Source organism: Eleutherodactylus coqui, chromosome 5 (assembly GCF_035609145.1).
Source record: "Eleutherodactylus coqui strain aEleCoq1 chromosome 5, aEleCoq1.hap1, whole genome shotgun sequence".
Classification (NCBI taxonomy): domain Eukaryota; kingdom Metazoa; phylum Chordata; class Amphibia; order Anura; family Eleutherodactylidae; genus Eleutherodactylus; species Eleutherodactylus coqui.
The window spans coordinates 233631934-233651748 of record NC_089841.1 but is presented as its reverse complement, the minus strand read 5'-3'; the positions used below and the strand labels follow the sequence as shown (position 1 = coordinate 233651748).

Here is a 19815-nt window from a genome sequence, read left to right as displayed (position 1 = left end):
AGTGATTGTTCTCACACTTTGCACTTGAAACGAATTCTAGAATAGGATAAGAGGCCACAGACATGTTGTGATTAATAGCACTTTGATAAATACCAGGGAGGGATGAGCAGAACAGTAAATAATTAGTCCAGTGACAAGGGATCTCACATTCAAGTGCGAATTAAGCACACCATGTTTGTGCCCTCCCACGTGATCACGTGTATATGTTTTTAGATCAATAGGTCTGTAGATTTGTTTCATTAGCCTGAGGAAGAACCCTGAGAGTTTTGAAAGCTCGCATTAACATCATGTATTTTTGTTAGCCATTAAAAGGTATATCTACAAAATTACTTAGTTTCTCTTGCTGGGAACAATCAAACAATGTTAAATACTAAAACACCACTGATTCTTGAACTCCAGTTCGGTGTTCTTCTCTTCCCACACAGACTGCTGGAATGACATGAGCTGTAGTTATTCTTCTATGTCCAAAGAGGAGGATTTTAGATACTGTATGGCTGTCCAAGTAATGGAGACATTTGGTAAGCACCACATTAATGTTACTAAGGGGGACTTTAAATTTGTCCTACAACTGATCTGTTTTCATAGGGGAGATGATTACAAGTAATCACAAGCAAACAGGATATCATTGCGGCCTAATAACTTCCTGACACGCAGCATTATTATATAGGCTGAGCAGTTACTGTCACCTTTACAAGCACTGACACCATTCCAGGAGCCAGTCTGAACTTGTAGCCAGACTTTGACAACTTCTAGATCTCAGTTGGTGTCAGCAAACTTCTAGGTGCAGCGGTTACCTGGCGCTTCTACAGTTCTAGATTTGGTTATTTCTTAGTATACATCTATTACGGGGGTAAAAAAAACACCAACCTTTTTTTTTTTTTTTTTTTTTTTTAGTGCAAACAAATGTTAACCTGCAAGGTGGCATTAAAGGAGTTATTTTATGCTACAACTCCGTTCCCCATGCTGTAACATAACTACCCAGCATATACTCGCCTCTCCCTGCTGCTGCTCAGTCATCCACTCCTGTTAATTGTTTATAGGCTGCAGTCCTGCTGATTAAGGGCTCCGGCGGATATTTGGATATTTGCTGTGGAATCCGCGGTCGGTGTTTGTACCGCAAATCCGCAGCAAAAACTGCCTGTTACTTCCGCTGTTGGAATGTGGACCTACCGTGTGCAGGAGGCCTAAGGGGACATCAACGCTTGCTGCAGCCAATGACAGAGCTCAGCGATTGATCACCGGGCTCTGTCATTGGCTGCAGCAACCAGTTACGTCCTGTAAACATGATATGGTGGGCAGAGGTGAGTATATGCCATTTAGTTATGTTACTGCATGGGGAACAGGATTTTAACAAACAATGCGGACAACCTCTTTAATAGATATGAGCGAGCACGCTCGGATAAGGCAGTTACTCGAGTAAGCATCGCTCTTCTCGAGTAACTGTATTCTTGTCCGAGCAGGCTCGAGGAGGGGGAGGCAGCGGGGGGAGGAGGGGTAGCGGGGGGCAGAGATCCCTCTCACTTTCCCCCCCCCCCCCCGCCGCCGCCCCCCAGAGACTGCTCGGACGAGAATGCAGTTACTCGAGAAGAGCGATGCTTACTCGAGTAGCTGCCTTATCCGAGCGTGCTCGCTCATCTCTACTCTTTAACTCAAGGACATAAAGTGGTAAGAATAAAGGAAGAGGAATATTTCTGCACTAACCATTCTTTTTCAGCTTTCTAGTGCTGCATTTGAAGGAGAGAAGGTTTGTGACCCTGCCTAATCAATCTGTCCAATCATGTGTCCTTGTACAAAGGAGAATACCGTTGTGGTTAGCTGTAAATCCTGGAGAAAAGGCAGACAGAAGTGGCTCTTGTTGCGTATCTGGACCTCAGCCAGAACTATAGGATGCCAAGTCTACTTTCTATGAAAACATCTAAAATAAAGCTGCTCAATGACTCAGCCAATCTACCGCTCCTTTATACGCCACGTCTGCTAGAGATAAGCGGTATAAAGCAGAACGGTCTATTTACACTGGCAGAATATCTGCCATGATGATTGCTGACTGACGATACAGCCGGCTGATCTGCACTGATTGGTTGCATCTCCGTTTACATGAAGCGATCCTTGGTGCTGTAGGTGACCCAACCATCGTTAGTGCAGTATGTGCTCCGACTAGTCATGGTTACGGTATTACCAGAAGCCATCCTTGTTGGCCGGGAGATGGGTGCTGCTGACAACCGATGACTGACTGGCCACATAAAGGATGCGATCAAACAAGCTTGCTTCACAGCCGGACAATTTACATGGACCAATTGATGGGATAGAGCATTCATCTGCCTAATAGTTGGTCTGAGCAAAAGGGTCTTAAAAAGCAACCTGTCAAAACTAACTTCACAAGCTGACTGGGCATGCGGAAAAAAAATCCAATGCCGTCCCTTTTCTTAATGAGCCCATTTACCTCCACAGTGTTCGGTTCCAAAGTTATCCATGCAGAGAAGAGTCACACGGATTCTTACCAGGCGCCGATTCTCTACACACCATGACAGATCAAAGGGATGTGGCTTCCTCGGCCGCTCATGAACCCGTGTGACTCTTCTCGGCCAGATAACTCTTCTCTGCTCATGTCCATAAGGCGTGGGATAACTTTGGTGCCCAATTATGGAGGCATCATGGACTTATTAGGAAAAGCCAGAGCAGAAGGGATTGATTTTTCAGAAGTCCGTTTTAAGGGGCGAGATGGTGGCAACAGGTTCCCTTCAGAGGGGTTTTCCAAGTTACTGATTTCATATAGTTTTGAGCTCGACGAGCCCATCTGACAGATCACGTCAGCCGGCCTGGTGACATCCCGTAAACCTGTCATATGGGCTTCTAAGGTAGAACCCGCCAAGCCATATTTATGGGATGCCACCGATATCACTGCCAGCCTCCTATTGGCTACAGTGGTCATGTGAGTAAATAACTCATGTGACCACTGCAGCCCAAAGAAAACAGAGACTAGAGCAGCGGCCAGCAGTGGTGAGGCAGCAGCATACAGCGGGGAGGAAAGTATCATGTTTTTTTGTTCACAGCCATTGTGTTCACCCCACTGCCACCAATGTCAGGTGTTCCAAGGGTTCTCGAAAAACCCCTTTAAGGGCTAAACCTCCTCTTGCTTGTGACCTATGACACAGAAACTATATGATTAACTGTAGCTTTACATCTAGTAGTTTTTTCAGCCTTTAGGGATTAAATGTTACATATGAATGAACTGTAACATTTAAATTTCCACAGAGCTTCAATGTGTCTATATATCTTTATGCATGTTGCAGAGATATGTTCTAAGATACTACCGTGTTTCCCCCAAAAATAAGACCTACCCAGATTTTCAGGGGGCTTCAAATAAGCCCTCCCTCAAAAATAAGCCCTAGCTACACTAGGTGGGGAAAAAACCCCGCAATACTCACCTCGCAGCCAACGTCTATGTCCCCCACGATGATCTCCCCAGCGCTAGCGGCCGGCTGCTGTGTAATCCTCTCCACTGTCAGAGGATTCTCTCTCTGGTACATGGGGCTTTGAATTCCCCTTCCTGATTGGATCGAGCGTCAGCCAATCACAGCTGGCGCTCGATCATTCACAAAGACATCACTGAATGGCTGTGACTGACTCATCGAGTGCCGGCTGTGATTGACTGGCGTTCGATCCGAACACAACGCTCACTTGTTCGAGGTGGGGGAATTCAAAGCCCCATTTACCAGAGAGAGAATCCTCTGACAGCGGGGAGGAATACACAGCAGCCTGCCGCTAGCGTCAGGAAGACCATTGTGGGGGACACAGGTGACAGCTCCGAGGTAAGTATACGCCCCCCCAAAATAAGACACTGTGCCTTTTTTGGGACAAAATTTAATATAAGACAGTGTATTATTTTCAGAGAAACACGGTATGTGAGGAAACACATCCTGAAACCCCTTTAACGGCTCTCATTTTTAGCCTTTTTAGACAAAATGGTAAGATCTCAGTACACAGACCTCAGGAAAACTATCATCTGACGCCTCTATACCACGGGAGCCTTTTTACATTGCTATAAACATAATAAGTAAGTGTTTTACATTCTGACCCAGGCCACACAGTTCACTTTTTCTGAAGGTGCAAATGCTGATCCATTCCGATAACTATGAGCAGAGTCATTAACAATATATTGGAGAAGCAATGTGCATTATGATAACGGACATAGATCCCTGTAAAACAGTCACCTTGGATCCATGAGATGATTTGCTCTTCTTTACATCTGAGAAGGATAATGAATTACTAGGGAGACTGGGGAGATGAAGACTGGTGCCTGAAGAGAAGGATGAGCCCTCCGACATAACCATGATCTAATGGTGGGATATAAGAAAACAAGAAAGAGGTGTTAGTCTTGCCTTTCCGAGGACACCACCTGATTGTCGCAGCCCGTACATTGAAGACGCCGAACCCTTCACACTGTTCCTTCTTGATAAATATATTGATTTGTACAAATCAATTAATCTTCACTAAAGATAAGCTTTATTTTCCTTTATGATGCAATTAATCTCAATCTGCTGAACCATTAGTTTTCGCACAGGAAACATTCGAATGTTGTGATTGATGGCTGATTGTTCTGCACGCCCTCTGGAACAATTCGGATATGTTCACACCACGGAATTCACAGGGGAAAAATTACATTTATACGCACAAAAAACTTGCAGAAGGACAAAAATACACAAGATATGTGCGATTCTCAGTTGTGTAAATACACTGCGTACTACGCGACTGAAATATACAGGCGACCAAGGCCCTAGTCTCAAAACCTCTGCCTATGACTGCAATACCTAACTTGGCCACTGCAGTGCAAACGGAGCTGTCCGCTTCCTGCACATGTCGGCCGAGTACACAATCGCACTAATCCATTGAGCAGTTTGATTCCTGGACATCGGATCCCTGGCGATCCACTACTGATGACCTATCCTGCATATTACTCCATCAATAGTTCATAACTAAACAATCCCTCTAATGATATTTAGTTTTCAAAAACATTCATAAACACACTTATCCACCACAATATTACAAGCGTTATTTCACTGGAACAAAGCCGTATTGTACCATTCAGATATACTCCAGTGTAATTTCATTGTGTATTAGGTACGCTATATATGCACACGCTGTGAAAGGAGTCAATGAACGTACATCGATTTTCACCGATCCATTCACACTTGCGTATATTCATGGTGTATAATATGTGTGTAAAAAAGAACGCATCATGTTCTATTTTACAGCATATTGTGTGCAACAGGGTCCTATTATTCTCTATGGGTGCGTAATAAACACTGTACATACACAATAGCAGTGCGTATGTGCGGAGTTTATATGCAACATCGCTACGGTAAGCGACAAAGCGGGGTATTAAAGAAAATATTAAACAAGCAAGACTGAGTATGACAGCGTGTGTGACATACACTGTCACGTGCAGTCAAAAATTAACGTAATACGCGGCAATACGCCGGCTCACACTGCGGTAACACACTCTTGCGAGAATGCCTTACTGTATTTTACAAAAATGTTAAACTATCTTGGTTTCCCGAAAATTAGACCTACCCTGGAAATTAGCCCTACCTGGATTTTCAGGAGGCTTGAAATATAAGCCCTATACTGAAAATAAGCCCTAGCTGCATTACATTAAAAAAGAAAAAAGGAATACTTACCTGTCATGCTCGGTCCAGGTCCTCCTGCTGCGGCGCCATGCATCCTGCAGTAATCTTTCACCCACAGCAGATCACTTTCTGGTTATGGGATTTATAAATCCCACCTCCAGGAAGCCATAGCTCTGATTGGCTAAGAAACACTTGAGAACCAATCAATTCAGCACTTCATGAACCAATGAGATGGCTGCGATTGGTACTTCAACTGCTGCTCAGCCAATCACATCCATCGCGTTGTGGAGGCAGGATTTATCATTTGGCCAATCAATGCCGTGGCTCAGCACGTCGCAGCTCCGGAGACCAGTAAGAGGGACCTGGACCGAGCCAGCTAGGCAAGTATAATAAGACATCCCAGCTAGGTAAGTATAATAAGACATCCCCCCCAAAATAAGACCCAGCGCCTCATTTGGGGTGAAAAAGAATATAAAAGACAGGGTCTTATTATCAGGGAAATCTGGTATATTTTTTTTCCTCTATTCTGAACTACAACTTTGTATTTCTCATCTAGACAGTAATATTGGGATAAACTACAGTATGTAGTAAACTTGTGCAGCCCAACAAGATACACGAAAGGCGTTATACTGCCAATAATGGCCTTCACCTCCATTTTTATGCATCCCAACATTTAGAATAGACTTCGACTTGGAGAAAGCCGTTCTATAACGGATGTACAAAAGTAACAGTAAATATCCACGGCATTACTTGTAACACTCGGAGAAGCGGTCCACAACATTAACATGTGCATGGCTGTAGTGACGTCCAAGGCGCATTCTCTTCCGCTTCGCCATTCATCACCGCGCCATTACTAGAACGCTGCGCTACTAAAGCCCATCATATCACCCAGTTCTGACTCTCAGCTGATGTCGTTCAAGGCTTAAAAACGTAGAAGAACAACGCAATGGACCTGACGGGCCGGTAATGATCAGGAACTGCATTACCCTATAGGGGAGACCCGTCACATCTGTCATCCTGCGATATAGACATCTGTCATCCTGTGATATAGACCTACTGGGGCAAAAATGATCAAGATATCAACATACTCTAAGAGGGATGATGGGCGATCTAATGGTGCTTCTTTACAGATTGCTTTTGACGTTACTTTATAGCCCGGCGGTGATTCGCGCGAGGTCAATCGGTCCCAGAGTCCCCTAATATGCTGCAATTAATCTTCCCTTCCCTTTTAATGCTCCTCTCCGCAGCGCAGATAACAAGGTGACCCATTATAGAAAGCACTTCCTTTGTGGGGGAAACATTAATCTGGAAAAAGCCCTGCACTTTGTATGGGATGCCTTGTGTTTGCTCACCTGTCCCTGTACAAACAGCGCGCACTTACCTTATCTCTGGATATTGCACTCCAGCCTGTTTATTGCATGTCAGCGAGGTTCAGTAAGAGCATCCCTCGCCCGCAGCTCACCCGCATGTATTAAGGCGACAGAATTCATACTTGCATGAAGCCATTCATCATTTGTTAGAAGAATCTACATGGACTCATCTAATGATTTAATGTACCTGTACATGCAGGTAAGTGGGTACAATACAGGTAACACTCAGCTCATAGGGCGTATCTACTGAGAATGGCATTCTATATGCCGGTCTTATTAATGTGCCCACTGGGGTAGGATGCGACAACCTATTAGGAGGCACAAGCCTCTTAATAAATTCCCCGTCTGCCGATCCTCTGCAGCAGACAGTCTAATCTACGCTCGCTACAACCTGGCGTACGTGTGTGCGCCAATTACACCACTGCCTGGGGTGAACTATAGTATTCTCTCCAACGGCGATGAATGGGAAGCGTGCGTACAGACTCGGCTGAAAAGAGTCCCGCTAAGGCCGCGCGCCAACTTCATGGGGTATTCATACTATATGTAATACAAATCTGAACTTTTGTAGGATTTAACATGAGGGGCCAAACGAGTACGTCACTACAAACAAGCAAATAAGGGAAGATGGAACAATACCTCTGCAGCATTCCTTCAAATCAATGTACGACTATCAGTCTGTAAACTAATGATTGGGAATAGGACACCAAGCCAGAATCCATACACAGACAGCTGTTTCGGGGGGTTTGCCCCTCATCAGTGTGCAGCAGTTTTCTGGCTTGGCTGGTGGGAGGCCTGTGACGTGGGTCAGGAGGGGCGCCATTTACCAATAACCAGTGCGCTAAGACTGGAGGTCGCAGACTGGAGTAAAACCAGACACATTACAGGTAGAGGCCCCTTTACACAAAATGCTTATCGTTCAAACGAGTGTAAATGTAAACAACGATCAAACGATGAACGAAAAGCGAGCCATTCATTTTAAGCGGGCGCAGAAATCATTGGCTTGTTCACTAATTGTTCGGTTAAAATACCGACCGTTCAGTTGGTCTCATACAGCGAATGTGACGACTGAATCATCTCTCGTTTGAGTGAGCCAACGATGTATCTGCTGTATACACAGGACCCCCGAGCGAACGACAAATCGTTTGGTGAAAACGGATAAATCTGAGCGATAATCGTCCTGTATAAATGCAAAAAAATCATTTACTATTGTTAGTTATCGCTGACTTTGAGTTAGCATAAAAAAACAAACATGGCCGGATCGCGGCTCGTCGGGGTGTGTAAACGTCGGAGCTTCACATAGAAGGTGATGCGCTGACCGAGAACTCAGTGATCCAGCGGTCTGTCTAAACGCTCTGCAGTGCTAATGACCTCAGCCGTGACGTCAGTGCCCAGATCAGTCATTGGAAAGACCGTTGGTCCGTGTAAAAGGGCCTTTACCTTTCAGTGTAATCCTACCCGTGAGGTCAGTGAGATGACGGCTGCAAAGCTGTCTCTACAGATCAGGAAGTGTCAGACTAGTATCAGGCTCTCTGCTCAGTTTAAAAAAAAATGCAAGATCTTAGGATTTTCTTCTATACAGATTGTGACCAAAAAGTAAAAAAAAAATTAAAACATTTTTTTTTTTAAACAAAAACTTGCTTGTTTGCTGTGTGCATGTATGCAACACTTTGTTTAAAACAGGCGTGTAGGGCTCAGCCGAGGGACGATCGACAATGGGGGCCTGCTATACTATATTTTATCTTCTCTCACTGAACCGAACGGTGAGCAGAGATAAAACAAAAACAGCTCATTCACAGCTGAAACCCCATTGACTTGCACTGGGGTAGTCGGACATGCGGTTTTCCCACATGTGTAAAATAAAAAAATAAAAAAAAAATATATATATATATATATATATATATATATATATATATATATATATAATCGCAGTATGTCCTCTTTTGGTCTGTATTACAGACCGCAATTGCCCATTAAGTCAATGAAATTGTGTAAATACATAGCGAATACACATGATACATGCACCTTTGTGAATGAAAAATGGTGTGCAAGGGTGAACATTGACTGTAAGGACCAGTTTAAAGGGCCGTATGCCCCCTCTGTGGTGCCTTCTATTCATCACATACAAGGAGAGGAAGAAGAAAGTTTTACTATTTCCCCTCTACTTGGAATTCATTCCTGCACAACCCTCTGTATGGAGCCCGGATACAGTGCTAAGGTGTTATAGGTGGTCCCAAGAGGCAACCATGGCACTAATAAACCATAATAACCTGCAGGATGGTACAAGCAGGTCATCATATGGGTAAACGCTCCGGGTTCAGGTCTCCTGTATTGTATCTCCTGCACACACAGATAATTACAGGTACCCATCCAGACAGGGTGAGGAATTGTGATAGAATGGAGTTTTTGAAACCTTAACATAACCACCATGGCCTGGTAATAGTAAATATTCATTCTCTGTCCCTACATATCCTGGCAGGGCGCAGCGGGTTGTTCGTGACCCCCATGTACAAAGGCGAGTCTAGAATGTCCTGTGAGCACTCATGAACCCTCCAAGCAGGCGGGCACACTGGTCATGGCCGTCAATGACTGGTACCCCTAGACTCACCCCTCCGGCCTTGAGCAGTTTTCTTCTGAACTCCTCAGTGGGGTTGTTAAAGGTAAGCTTCTCACAGCGCAGATGGTTCACAGGTGGGTGGCCTTCTAGGTGCAGAAAGAGGTCATAATCGAAGCGAACTTTCTTAGGCTCTTCCTATGAAAAAGAAAAGAAAACAGGGCATTGATGGAGCCGGTAAAATGGACAGCTTACAATTCTACTTAAAGGGGTATTCCCCATCTCAGAAAATCCTTACAATGCGTTTTAAATGCCCAAATAATCCGCTCGCACGAAGGGTTACTACTTAAAAACTCCCTGTTCTCCAGATATTCTTATTGCCAGGGAAGCCGGTCATCTCCGCTATTGGGCAAACGAGTGCGGCTGCCCAAAAGTCCTTCTATGGAGATAAGCAGCAGAGCACAGCGGAGCAGGTTTGGAGCTCCCGACCGCCAGATGAAGAGGTAAGCGGGAGTAACAAGTGCGCAAGCTGTTGCTGCCTCTGCTCCATAGCGGAAGCAGCCGGTGCCCCTGGCAACAAGCTGTACATAAAGAGTGGACGCACAAGAAGATACGGAGAACGGGGCAATTTTTTAAGTAATCTTATGGGTGAGTGGATTATTTGGACATCTGAAAAACACTGAAATGGGATTTCACAGATGGGAAGAACCCTTTAATTTTTAGCTAAAGCCTATTCGTTACTGCGCTACTCATCAATGAGGCCATTACTGAGCTAAAGGAGAAAAAACGAAGCAGATACAAAATGCAGCGTGAAAGACGACCGATGTAGTAAAAGGAGTGCAAGAGGGAATAGCGGGACACATTCTGGTGAAGTGAACGAACATATAAGTAAGATTGTGGTTCAGGGACTCAGATACATAAAAACCCAGAATGAATGTGATGAATGCAGGAGACAATAAGACCGGATCAGACATTCATGTTTTTTTCATTCTTCTATTCCAAAATGGAACAGAATGGAGATGTGAACGGGTCATAAGGCGGCAATATGTCTGTACATTTCAAATATTTTGACAGGTAAACGAAACAATTGCCTAAAACATTGGTGACGGGGAAAGAGGTCATCACTGTACCCATCGCCATCCAATAACAACCTAAAGATATACACTTTCTGGACTTCTACTAATCAGTCCTGTGTTACCAGTCTGCAAATCCTAAACATGAATTGGGTTGTCCCTCCTTTCAGAGTCTAGAGGTCGGTCTGCAAGTAACCAAGACCTCAGATATTCTGCACACCTTCCATTACACACAAGGCAACCAATGTCCACAAACTGGGCTCCATAGAGCCTGTGGCACATCTTAAGGCCTCATGACATGAGGGCTGAAAATAGGAATAAATCAGAATTAACTTTTCTCTCACACGCTCCGGATACTTCCTTCGCTGCGGCGTCATCTTCTCTCGTCGCGGCCGGATCTTCTTTCTTCGGCTCAGCGGATGTGCATGATGACGTCGATGACGTGCCCCGCGCATGCGACGGGCCGAAGCAAAATGATCCGGCCGTGACTAAGAGAAGATGGCGCCGCGGCGAAGAGAAGAACCGGAGCGTGTGTCCCGCAGATCCAGACGGCTTCCATAGGCTTCAATAGAAGCCCGCGGGAGCCGTCCCCGCGGGAGCCGTCCCCGCGGGAGACCCGCATGAAAATGGAGCATGGTCCAGATTTTTTCATGCTCCATTTTTTTTTTAAAATCACTTTTATTGACCATCCGCGGGTATTTATCTACCCGCGGGTGGTCAATGCATCCCTATGGGGTGCGGATCCGCGGGCAGGAGAAGAGCTAAAATCCGCTGCGGATTTTAATTCTTATTTTGCCCGTGGACATGAGCCCTAATAGAAACCCTAAGAAATACCATTTATTGTAATACTGTGGTATAAGTAAATCAAACAATCATAAAGTCCTCTACGGAGATACAAAAAGAAACAAAAAATGTGAAAATATTTTAGAATTATAAAAAATAAAAATATTAAAAGAGAAAATAATTTTCCCATATTTATTATAAAGAGGGAAAAATCTAAAACGTATTTGGCAGTGCCACGTCTGTAGGTGTCTGATCTATTACAATAACGCATTTATCCTGCATGATGGATGTCAATCCAAGTTAAAAAAGATAGAACGCTAAAATTATCACACAGTCTCCAAGAAAAAAACGGACTAAAAAGCGATCCAAGAGTCATGTGTACCCCAAAAAGGGTACCAACAGAAACCACTAATTTTCCTGCAAAAAACAAGCCTTTGTACAGCAACAGTAACTCAAAAAATAAAGTTATGGTGGTCAGAAAATGATGACAATCTTTGGAATAATTTTTTTATTTTTTACAAATAGAAAAAAAAAAAAAAAAATTCCTCTATAAATGTGGTATTATTGTACCGAGCCACAGAATACAGCCACAACATTATTCTAAATTATTGCTGCAGTCTTTGTGCCATAACACCCACCCCCTAACCCAAACCCCCCCCCCCCCCCCCCCCCCCCAAAGTTGCATTTGCATTTCTTCCATGTTAGGGCTCCCACACACTTGCGTTTTTGGTGCATTGTGTTTTTAACATTAGAAAGTCCTGTTGACAATCGCGTTAACAAAAACCGCAAACGCAAGTGTGTGGGAGCCCTAACTCCACTTGGAAATTGTAAAAAGTTTTCAGTACACTGTGTGGTACATTAAATGGCGACACTGAAAATACAACTCGTCCCGCAAAACACAAGACCGCAGACATCTATGGCGATGGAATAAAAGTTTTGATTTTTAAAAAATGGGGAGGAGAAAACAAAAATAAACAAAATTTAAAGTGTCCTCAAGGGGTTAAAACTACTTGAGCTGCGATAATGTATTTGGGCAGAATAATGAAGGCTGTTGAAGACACGGAGCACCCTGCTGCTAACTACCTGAAGCCTGCACATGCACAGTGTGGTTGGGGACCGTATCATAGTGCTGGAAGAACTGAGATTCTCCTTAGAATGAAAACATCAGCTGCTGCATTTATCCTGCAGCTCATTAACCCATTTAAGTCGTTTTCTAGGCGCAAAATGGAAATTCTGAAAATGCTGCAATCCAGGCGGTATAACTAAGCAGCGGTAACTTGTATCTCTCAGCTGCCGCTCTTCTCCGCCCCGTGCAGCCGCTGATCTGCCGCTGTGTTTACAAGCATCACTTCCATAGTAAACCCTACAACCGCCAGCATCCATAGAAGGGTTTACCAGTCAGCACTGTAGCTCCGCCCACATCTCCCGGCTCCAACAACTTACCAGCACCAACCTCCCCCTATCAGGGTGCCAGAGAAAGCTGCTGAAGCCGACAGACAGGAGCTTCCGGCGCTCTGACCTGCACATGAGTAATACAGCGCAATACTTCCACTCCTGTTCTCCCATCATGCACTGCTCACAGGAAGTTGGAGGCAACGGACAGGGGAGGAAGTAGCAAATGTGGACAAGGTGCCAGAGGAAGTGGAGATATTTTTCAGGTCATGTGACATGGATAGTAAATGAAGAAAGTAGCTAGATTAGGTATAGGGAGCCTATTACAAAGGGACGTATTGTGATGATATAAACTAGATTTTAAAGTCTGTGCCCGGAGTACCCCTTTAATAAAACAGCGCTAATTACACCAGGTACCATCGTACTCCTTTTAGGAGCAGTGCATCTCAAAATCAATGAGGATGAAATGCAGACCGCAAAAAACAAATATAGAAATTGAAGTTTGTTTGGTAGCGGTTCTGAATTCTCTATTTTTTAACATTTTTTCTTATTTTCCTTTTCATTAAAATATCCACTATAAGTGACCGGCCCCGAATATGTAAAATGTGAGCCGAAAGCATCTGTATAATGGTTATTTCTACAGGTAGGGTTTGCTACAATGTATTCAGTCTCTGCAAGGTAAGGCCCTGTTATAAGGACAGAACAATGAGAGTGATGGAGGTGCCGGCCGGCCACAAGTCTATAGACTTCACAGGTTCTGGGAGGTTTCTGCCATGTTATCACAAGATACAGCGCTGCCCGTCCCACTATTGTTTCCGGGAGGTGTCCTCCGAGCAGAGGTCAGGCCTGCGGTCACTAGAGCTCACCTACACAAATATTCTCCAGATACAAGGGAGATTTCTGCATCCAACAGAGAGATACAGTCAAACCTCTAGTCTAGTTGGTCAACCGTCCGAAAGCAATCGACTAAACTTGAGACCAATGAAACTCGAGGCAATTATTTCCATAGGAATCCATGTAAATCCAATTAATTCGATCTAGACATTCCAAAAAAACACACCAAACCACATTTTTGTACAGTCAGCGCTAAATGCTGTACAACGCTCCCATACGTTTCAATGGGGCTGTTCACAAAAATGTTTTTAGCCCTGAGTCGTCCATTGAAATGAATGGGCAACGTTTTTTTGCGCTGCCAAAAATGTGGCGCAACTTGGTGTTGCATTTTTAGCAGCGTTAACCGCACAACTATTTTTTTTTTGGGGGGGGGGGGGGGGGGAGGCTTGAAATCTAAGCCCAACCCCAAAAATTAGCCCTAGCTGCACTAGATGGAAGAAAGAAAAAAAAAAGAAGAATTGCTCACCTTGCAGATGCCATCCGGGTCCGTCCGCTGGTCTCTGTCGCTGCCCCAGGCTTCTCCTGCACTGACAGATCTATTGATGTAAGCAAGGTTTGAGAACCCAGCCTCCAGCAATAGATTGCTGTGGATGGTTCTCGGCGCTGACTCGATGCCCAGTCACAGCCATTCATTGACTGTCTCAACCAATCAGAGCTCACCGGCTAGGATCGGCTGAGCCAGTCAATGAATGGCTGTGATTGGACAGCGAGGTCACGTGGGCCGGCGGCCACTGGCGAAACTAGCAGCAGGCGATGAAAAAAGAGGCGGAGTCCTGCGTTGACAAATCAGTGAAACTCAAAACCAGTGATAGAAGAGGTATGACTGTAATTGTCTGGGCTGGATCTAATGCAGTAAACCACGTGTGAAATACAAGGCCCGAGGGCCGAATCCGTTCCATCATGTAATCTTAAGTGGCTACGATGAGGTCCAGACGTAGAAGAACTAGTTCTGCACTTGTCTCAGATGGCAGCACCAGCACAGACTCGGATGCCATCTATGATCCCTCCTCAGTACTCTGTTGAGCAAATCATAGGTGGTAGCACAGCACTGGCAGCCCTACCCAGGGCACCTTAGCCACCTTTCAAGTTAGAAAGCTCAGTGCTTTCTAGGAGGTGGAAGTGGAGAAACACCATTATAGTCCATAGCCATGTTAAGGAGTAGTTATATTAAGGGCTCATTCACATGGGCGTATGTAATTTCAGTCCGTGAAATATGCAGAGTTTTCACGGACCAAAACTGTGTGTATTTGAAGCTTTTTTGTGTGTGTGCATGTTAACTACATTTTTCATGTGTGCAAAAAAAAAAAAAAAACACAAGGTGGTCCCATAGATTTCTCCTGCCTTCAGACATAAATTATTGGTTAAAAACAAGCTTTTTTGTCTCTATCCCCAGATATCCTAGGACTGTTGGAATAGCGCCACCTGCTGTTTCTATCTTGTGTCCACCTCAGTAATTGTTCCATCTGCTCAATCTTGCTTCTCTCTGCTCCACTAAGTATGTGGAGGGATCGCTGGTGTGGTGAGAGGCTGGTTCTGAAGTTGCTGTGTCTTCTCTGCTCCACTGAGTATGTGGAGGGATCACTGGTGTGATGAGAGGCTGGTTCTGAAGTTGCTGTGTCTTCTCTGCTCCACTGAGTATGTGGAGGGATCACTGGTGTGGTGAGAGGCTGGTTCTGAAGTTGTTGTATCTTCTCTGCTCCACTGAGTATGTGGAGGGATCACTGGTGTGGTGAGAGGCTGGTTCTGAAGTTGCTGTGTCTTCTCTGCTCCACTGAGTATGTGGAGGGATCACTGGTGTGGTGAGAGGCTGGTTCTGAAGTTGTTGTATCTTCTCTGCTCCACTGAGTATGTGGAGGGATCACTGGTGTGGTGAGAGGCTGGTTCTGAAGTTACTGTGTCTTCTCTGATGTCCAAAGCTCTCTGCTCCACTGAGTATGTGGAGGGATCCCTGGTGTGGTGAGCGGCTGCTTCTGAAGTTGCTGCATCTTCTCTGATGTCCATATCTCTCTGCTCCACTGAGTATGTGGAGGGTTCACTGGTGTGGAGAGTCGCTGCTTCTGAAGTTGCTGCGTCTCCTCTGATGTCCAAAGCTCTTGGCTCCACTGAGTATGTGGAGGGATCGCTGGTGTGGTGAGCGGCTGCTTCTGAAGTTGCCGTATCTTCTCTGATGTCCATATCTCTCTGCTCACTGAGTATGTGGAGGATCGCTGGTGTGGTGAGCAGCTGGTTCTGAAGTTGCGTCTTCTCTGATGTCCATATCTCTCGGCTCCACTGAGTATGTGGAGGGATCGCTGGTGTGGTGAGCGGCTGCTTCTAAAGTTGCTGCGTCTCCTCTGATGTCAGTAGAGATGAGGAGTAAGAGATAACAGAGCGAGACTGCCTACTGCAGATAAACACTGAGCATGTGCGACCAGTCAGAAGAAGAACAGCCGTGGAAGCAGGAAACGATGCAATCAAAAAACCTTTATTCCTCCAGACACCATACAACATTTCGATCTAACATGATCTTTATCAAGTATGTGCGACCAGGGTGGAAAATTTAAGGAGGTAGAATAGACTCAGAAAGCTCTTCAAAAAAAGTAGCAGGTGGCGCTATGCCAACATTGGTCTTGAAATCTCTTGAGGGGTCAGATCCACATCAGAAAAATGTGACATGGACCTGACAGTACTAAAGCCATGTGAACTTTTGTCCCTTTACAAAGTTGGTGAGCATTAAGAAAAGTTTTAAATATTACAGCAAAAATATTGCGCTAGTAACATGTTTGTAACATTTACACCTGGGGTAGACTATTAAATGTGGCTTTATGTATATAGAGCCTGTAGACTCTTTCCACACAGGTGTGTACAACATAATTTCATTGTGTTGGCCAGTTCCCAGGACGGATTAAAAAATGTATAGAAGCTCATTATTTATAACAGTAAATTCAACATATTAGGCCTCATGTCCACGGCCAAGGACGGTTTTTGCCCATCCGCGTCTTCTTTCTACTGTACTGCAGACATGCGCAGTACGCTTTTTTTTGAGCTCCTGCTTTCCTTCGGATCTGCAGCCCGTCTGTAGTGTTAGCTGCCGATGTGCCGCAAATCGGACGGCTGCCATTGACTTCAATGGAAGCAGTCAGTGTGGAATTGGCACAGAAATGGGCATGCTGCGATTTGTTTTAGCTTCATTCAATATTTCTAGCTTCATTTTAGCCCACATTAAGGGGGAATGTATCTCATGGCTTTTCTTTACTAACAAAAACCAGATAGGAAGATAGATTCCATTTTTGTAATCGCTGTTCATTTTCGGATCGTCTTCCAAATTCTGTACATGAGTATAGGTGCTGCGATCCTGCTTGAGCCGCACTTAACAGCATTGAGAGGTACTTTACAGCAGCTTCATGGGCCATTCACACTGTAGACAGGAGACAACCCACTAACTTTTAAGGCAGACTGTTCTAGGAATGTTCTGTGCAGAGGTGATTTTGATACATACATACATAAATACATACATACATACATACAGACAGAGGTGTAGCCCCCACCACCTCCACCCTATCTGAAGCTTAGCTGTTTATCACGCTCCTTCACCCCAACGACCAGCAAGTGGTCTGACATTGGGTGTGAAGAGCTATAACTGCGCACTGGGCGGGACGGTAGCCAAGTCTGCCATCCATCGCTCAATGAACAGCGTCCATAGGCTTCTGTTCTACCTAATGGGATGCGAGCACGATACTCACTGGGAATCGGACGCTTGCTTTGACAACTCTTAGATAAAATATTAATAAAGTTAGATGACCATTCTCCAGGGAGTAACCGAAATATTTCTCTGCAGGAAAATCTACATATGTAGTGAAACTGGAGGGATACACCGGACTACAACCCCTAATTCACAGCGTAATGAGCGCATGCGTGCCCATAGCAATGATGAAGGGATTCATTGCATTGATTGAGGGAGAACTGGTTGAAGTGTGGATGCAAAAAGGATTCTGGTGTATGGAGAGGTGACCCATATGACTAGGTTTGACTTGACCCCGTATGAGCTGTTGCCTGATTGACATGAAACAGAGTGTCTGCACAGATGAGGCGGGAGCTATTCAACCTGATCACAGGCCCACTTTAAAAAACACTTAACATAACCCACAAATCTTTGTTCTACAGTAAAAGCCAACATTTAATGGGAGAACATACCTTATTTTTGAAATAGACTTCTATTGGCAAAATGAAACCAGCATAACCAGATTCTTCTACTTTGTACGGAGGATCTTTACACACTGAAATACAGAACAAGTGAGAACATAATAAATATTGTATCCTTTAGTTACACATTTACCTCCACCAAACCAGTGTCCCCCAAACATTAGGCCTGAAGCCGCACGTGGCTCTGGGCTGTAGGCATTGTGTGGAGCCAGGGACGTACAGCTACACTTGCAAACAGAATTATTCAACCCCCCCCCCCCCCCCACACACACACACACACACACACAGCAAATTAGGTTTCCTTGCCAAAATTTCCAAACTTCTATCATCTTTTTGCAACAATTAAACAATTTAAATAGCTCAACACAAACAAGTGGTTTCTCCAAATTCAACACCAATTCTGCATCGCATGTCAATTTCTGCAGTGTGGACGAGATTTTCAAAATCTTATCCATTTTGCTGTTACTGCAAATCGGCCCCGTCTAGACCCCCATTACTGTAGTGCCTGTTGCCACCAAACCTTGCTGCAGGTCTTTCGCAGTCACTTGAGGGTTTCGGACGACCTGTACCCTCAGGAATCAGGTGGCAGTCGCTGATCGCCTCCTCCTTCTGCAATCTACAGGTAGGGTAAGCAGGGTTCTTTTAATGGTGAACTTGTGATCTTTGCTTCCAATTCTATCTCTAGTATTTCCTTTTCCTTGTGCAAGACAATGAGCTCTTCTTTTAAACTTTTTGGACCACTCTTAAACTTAGTCATATTTCAAACATAGCAGTTAAAGTCCCAGTCTAGGTATTTGATGCGTTTTATCTCGAGCACATCTAATGCAACTAAAGGCCCATTTATACTGAAAGATAATTGCTCAAAAATCGCTCAAATGGCAGTTTGAGTGACAGTTTTGAGCGATCAGCTTTGAATAACTCTAAGTAGCTAGTTAGCTACTGCAATAGTTTAGAGAACAAAGCAGCTGTTTTGTATATGTAAATAGCTGCATTGTTCTCGGAGCTTTTAGCTGGTGTCCCGCTGAGAACTATACCAGCTGAAAGAATACTATCAGCACCGCCCACTGAGATATCATGTGGCGCTGATAAGTCATCAGTGCTTTCTAACTTGCTAGAAATCAGTGATGAACGAATAGTGCACGAACAATGCGCGTTTAGACGCAACAAATATCGCTCAAAAGATTGCTTTTGAGCGAATTTTGAGCGATAATTGTTGCGTCTAAATAGGTCTTATTGAAGCCCTTGATTAGTTGCATCAGGTGTGCTTGAGACAATTCCCCACTTACAAATGTGTGTTCTTATGAAGGATTCTCTTCAGAAGGTTGATTAATTCTAAAACTGCAATAGCCGTTAGTAGGTGGCGTTTTGTGGTAAATTTGGAGAAACCACTTGTTATATTTGTTGTGTTGAGCTACTTAAATTGTTTATTTTTTTGTAAACAACTGAAAGTTTGTATTTTTGGCAGATAAGCCTAATTTGGAATAGGGTTGAATAATCTTGATTGCAACTGTAGGTCTGCAGAAGGTCAGCAGAGTTCTCATAGGAGACGTGAAGTTTGACACATGGGGCAGCATTACATCGCTAATGCATTTTGACAGTGGGTGTATCAGTTCCATTTGGCACCAGATTTAGAGCTTTAATGGTTAACAGCCATATCAATATTGCTTTGCATTAAAGTAAAGTTTGCATTGAAGTAATGATGCGTACTAATACACAGATGCAGCAGGGATCTAGAACAGCGATGCAACCGGCGTTGTTTGTCCAGAAGTCGAGGGTTGCTTTGAGTTCAATTTTAAAAACTTCCATGGCTTCTGGGGCCCAACAGACAGGATGATCGGTAGGTACTGAGACCACCAACATGGCAGGTATTGATTCAGTGAGTGCCAAAATACTCTCCTGGGGATTGGGTTGACTATAGCCCACAATTCATCTTCATTACGAGA

At 44.4% G+C, this 19815-nt stretch overlaps 1 protein-coding gene across 5 annotated transcripts in view; it reads right to left on the bottom strand.

Annotated features, from left to right (window-relative positions):
- The window catches only part of MLLT3 (MLLT3 super elongation complex subunit), a 234083-nt gene that overhangs the window by 77144 nt on the left and 137124 nt on the right, over nt 1-19815 (bottom strand). For all 5 annotated transcript variants that reach the window (XM_066604337.1, XM_066604336.1, XM_066604333.1 and 2 more), the window contains 3 exons: nt 17864-17946; nt 9603-9746; nt 4212-4334 (listed from right to left, as the gene is read on the bottom strand). In XM_066604337.1, coding sequence (XP_066460434.1) covers nt 4212-4334; nt 9603-9746; nt 17864-17946 — 350 coding nt within the window. The remainder of the gene's footprint in view (nt 1-4211; nt 4335-9602; nt 9747-17863; nt 17947-19815) is intronic.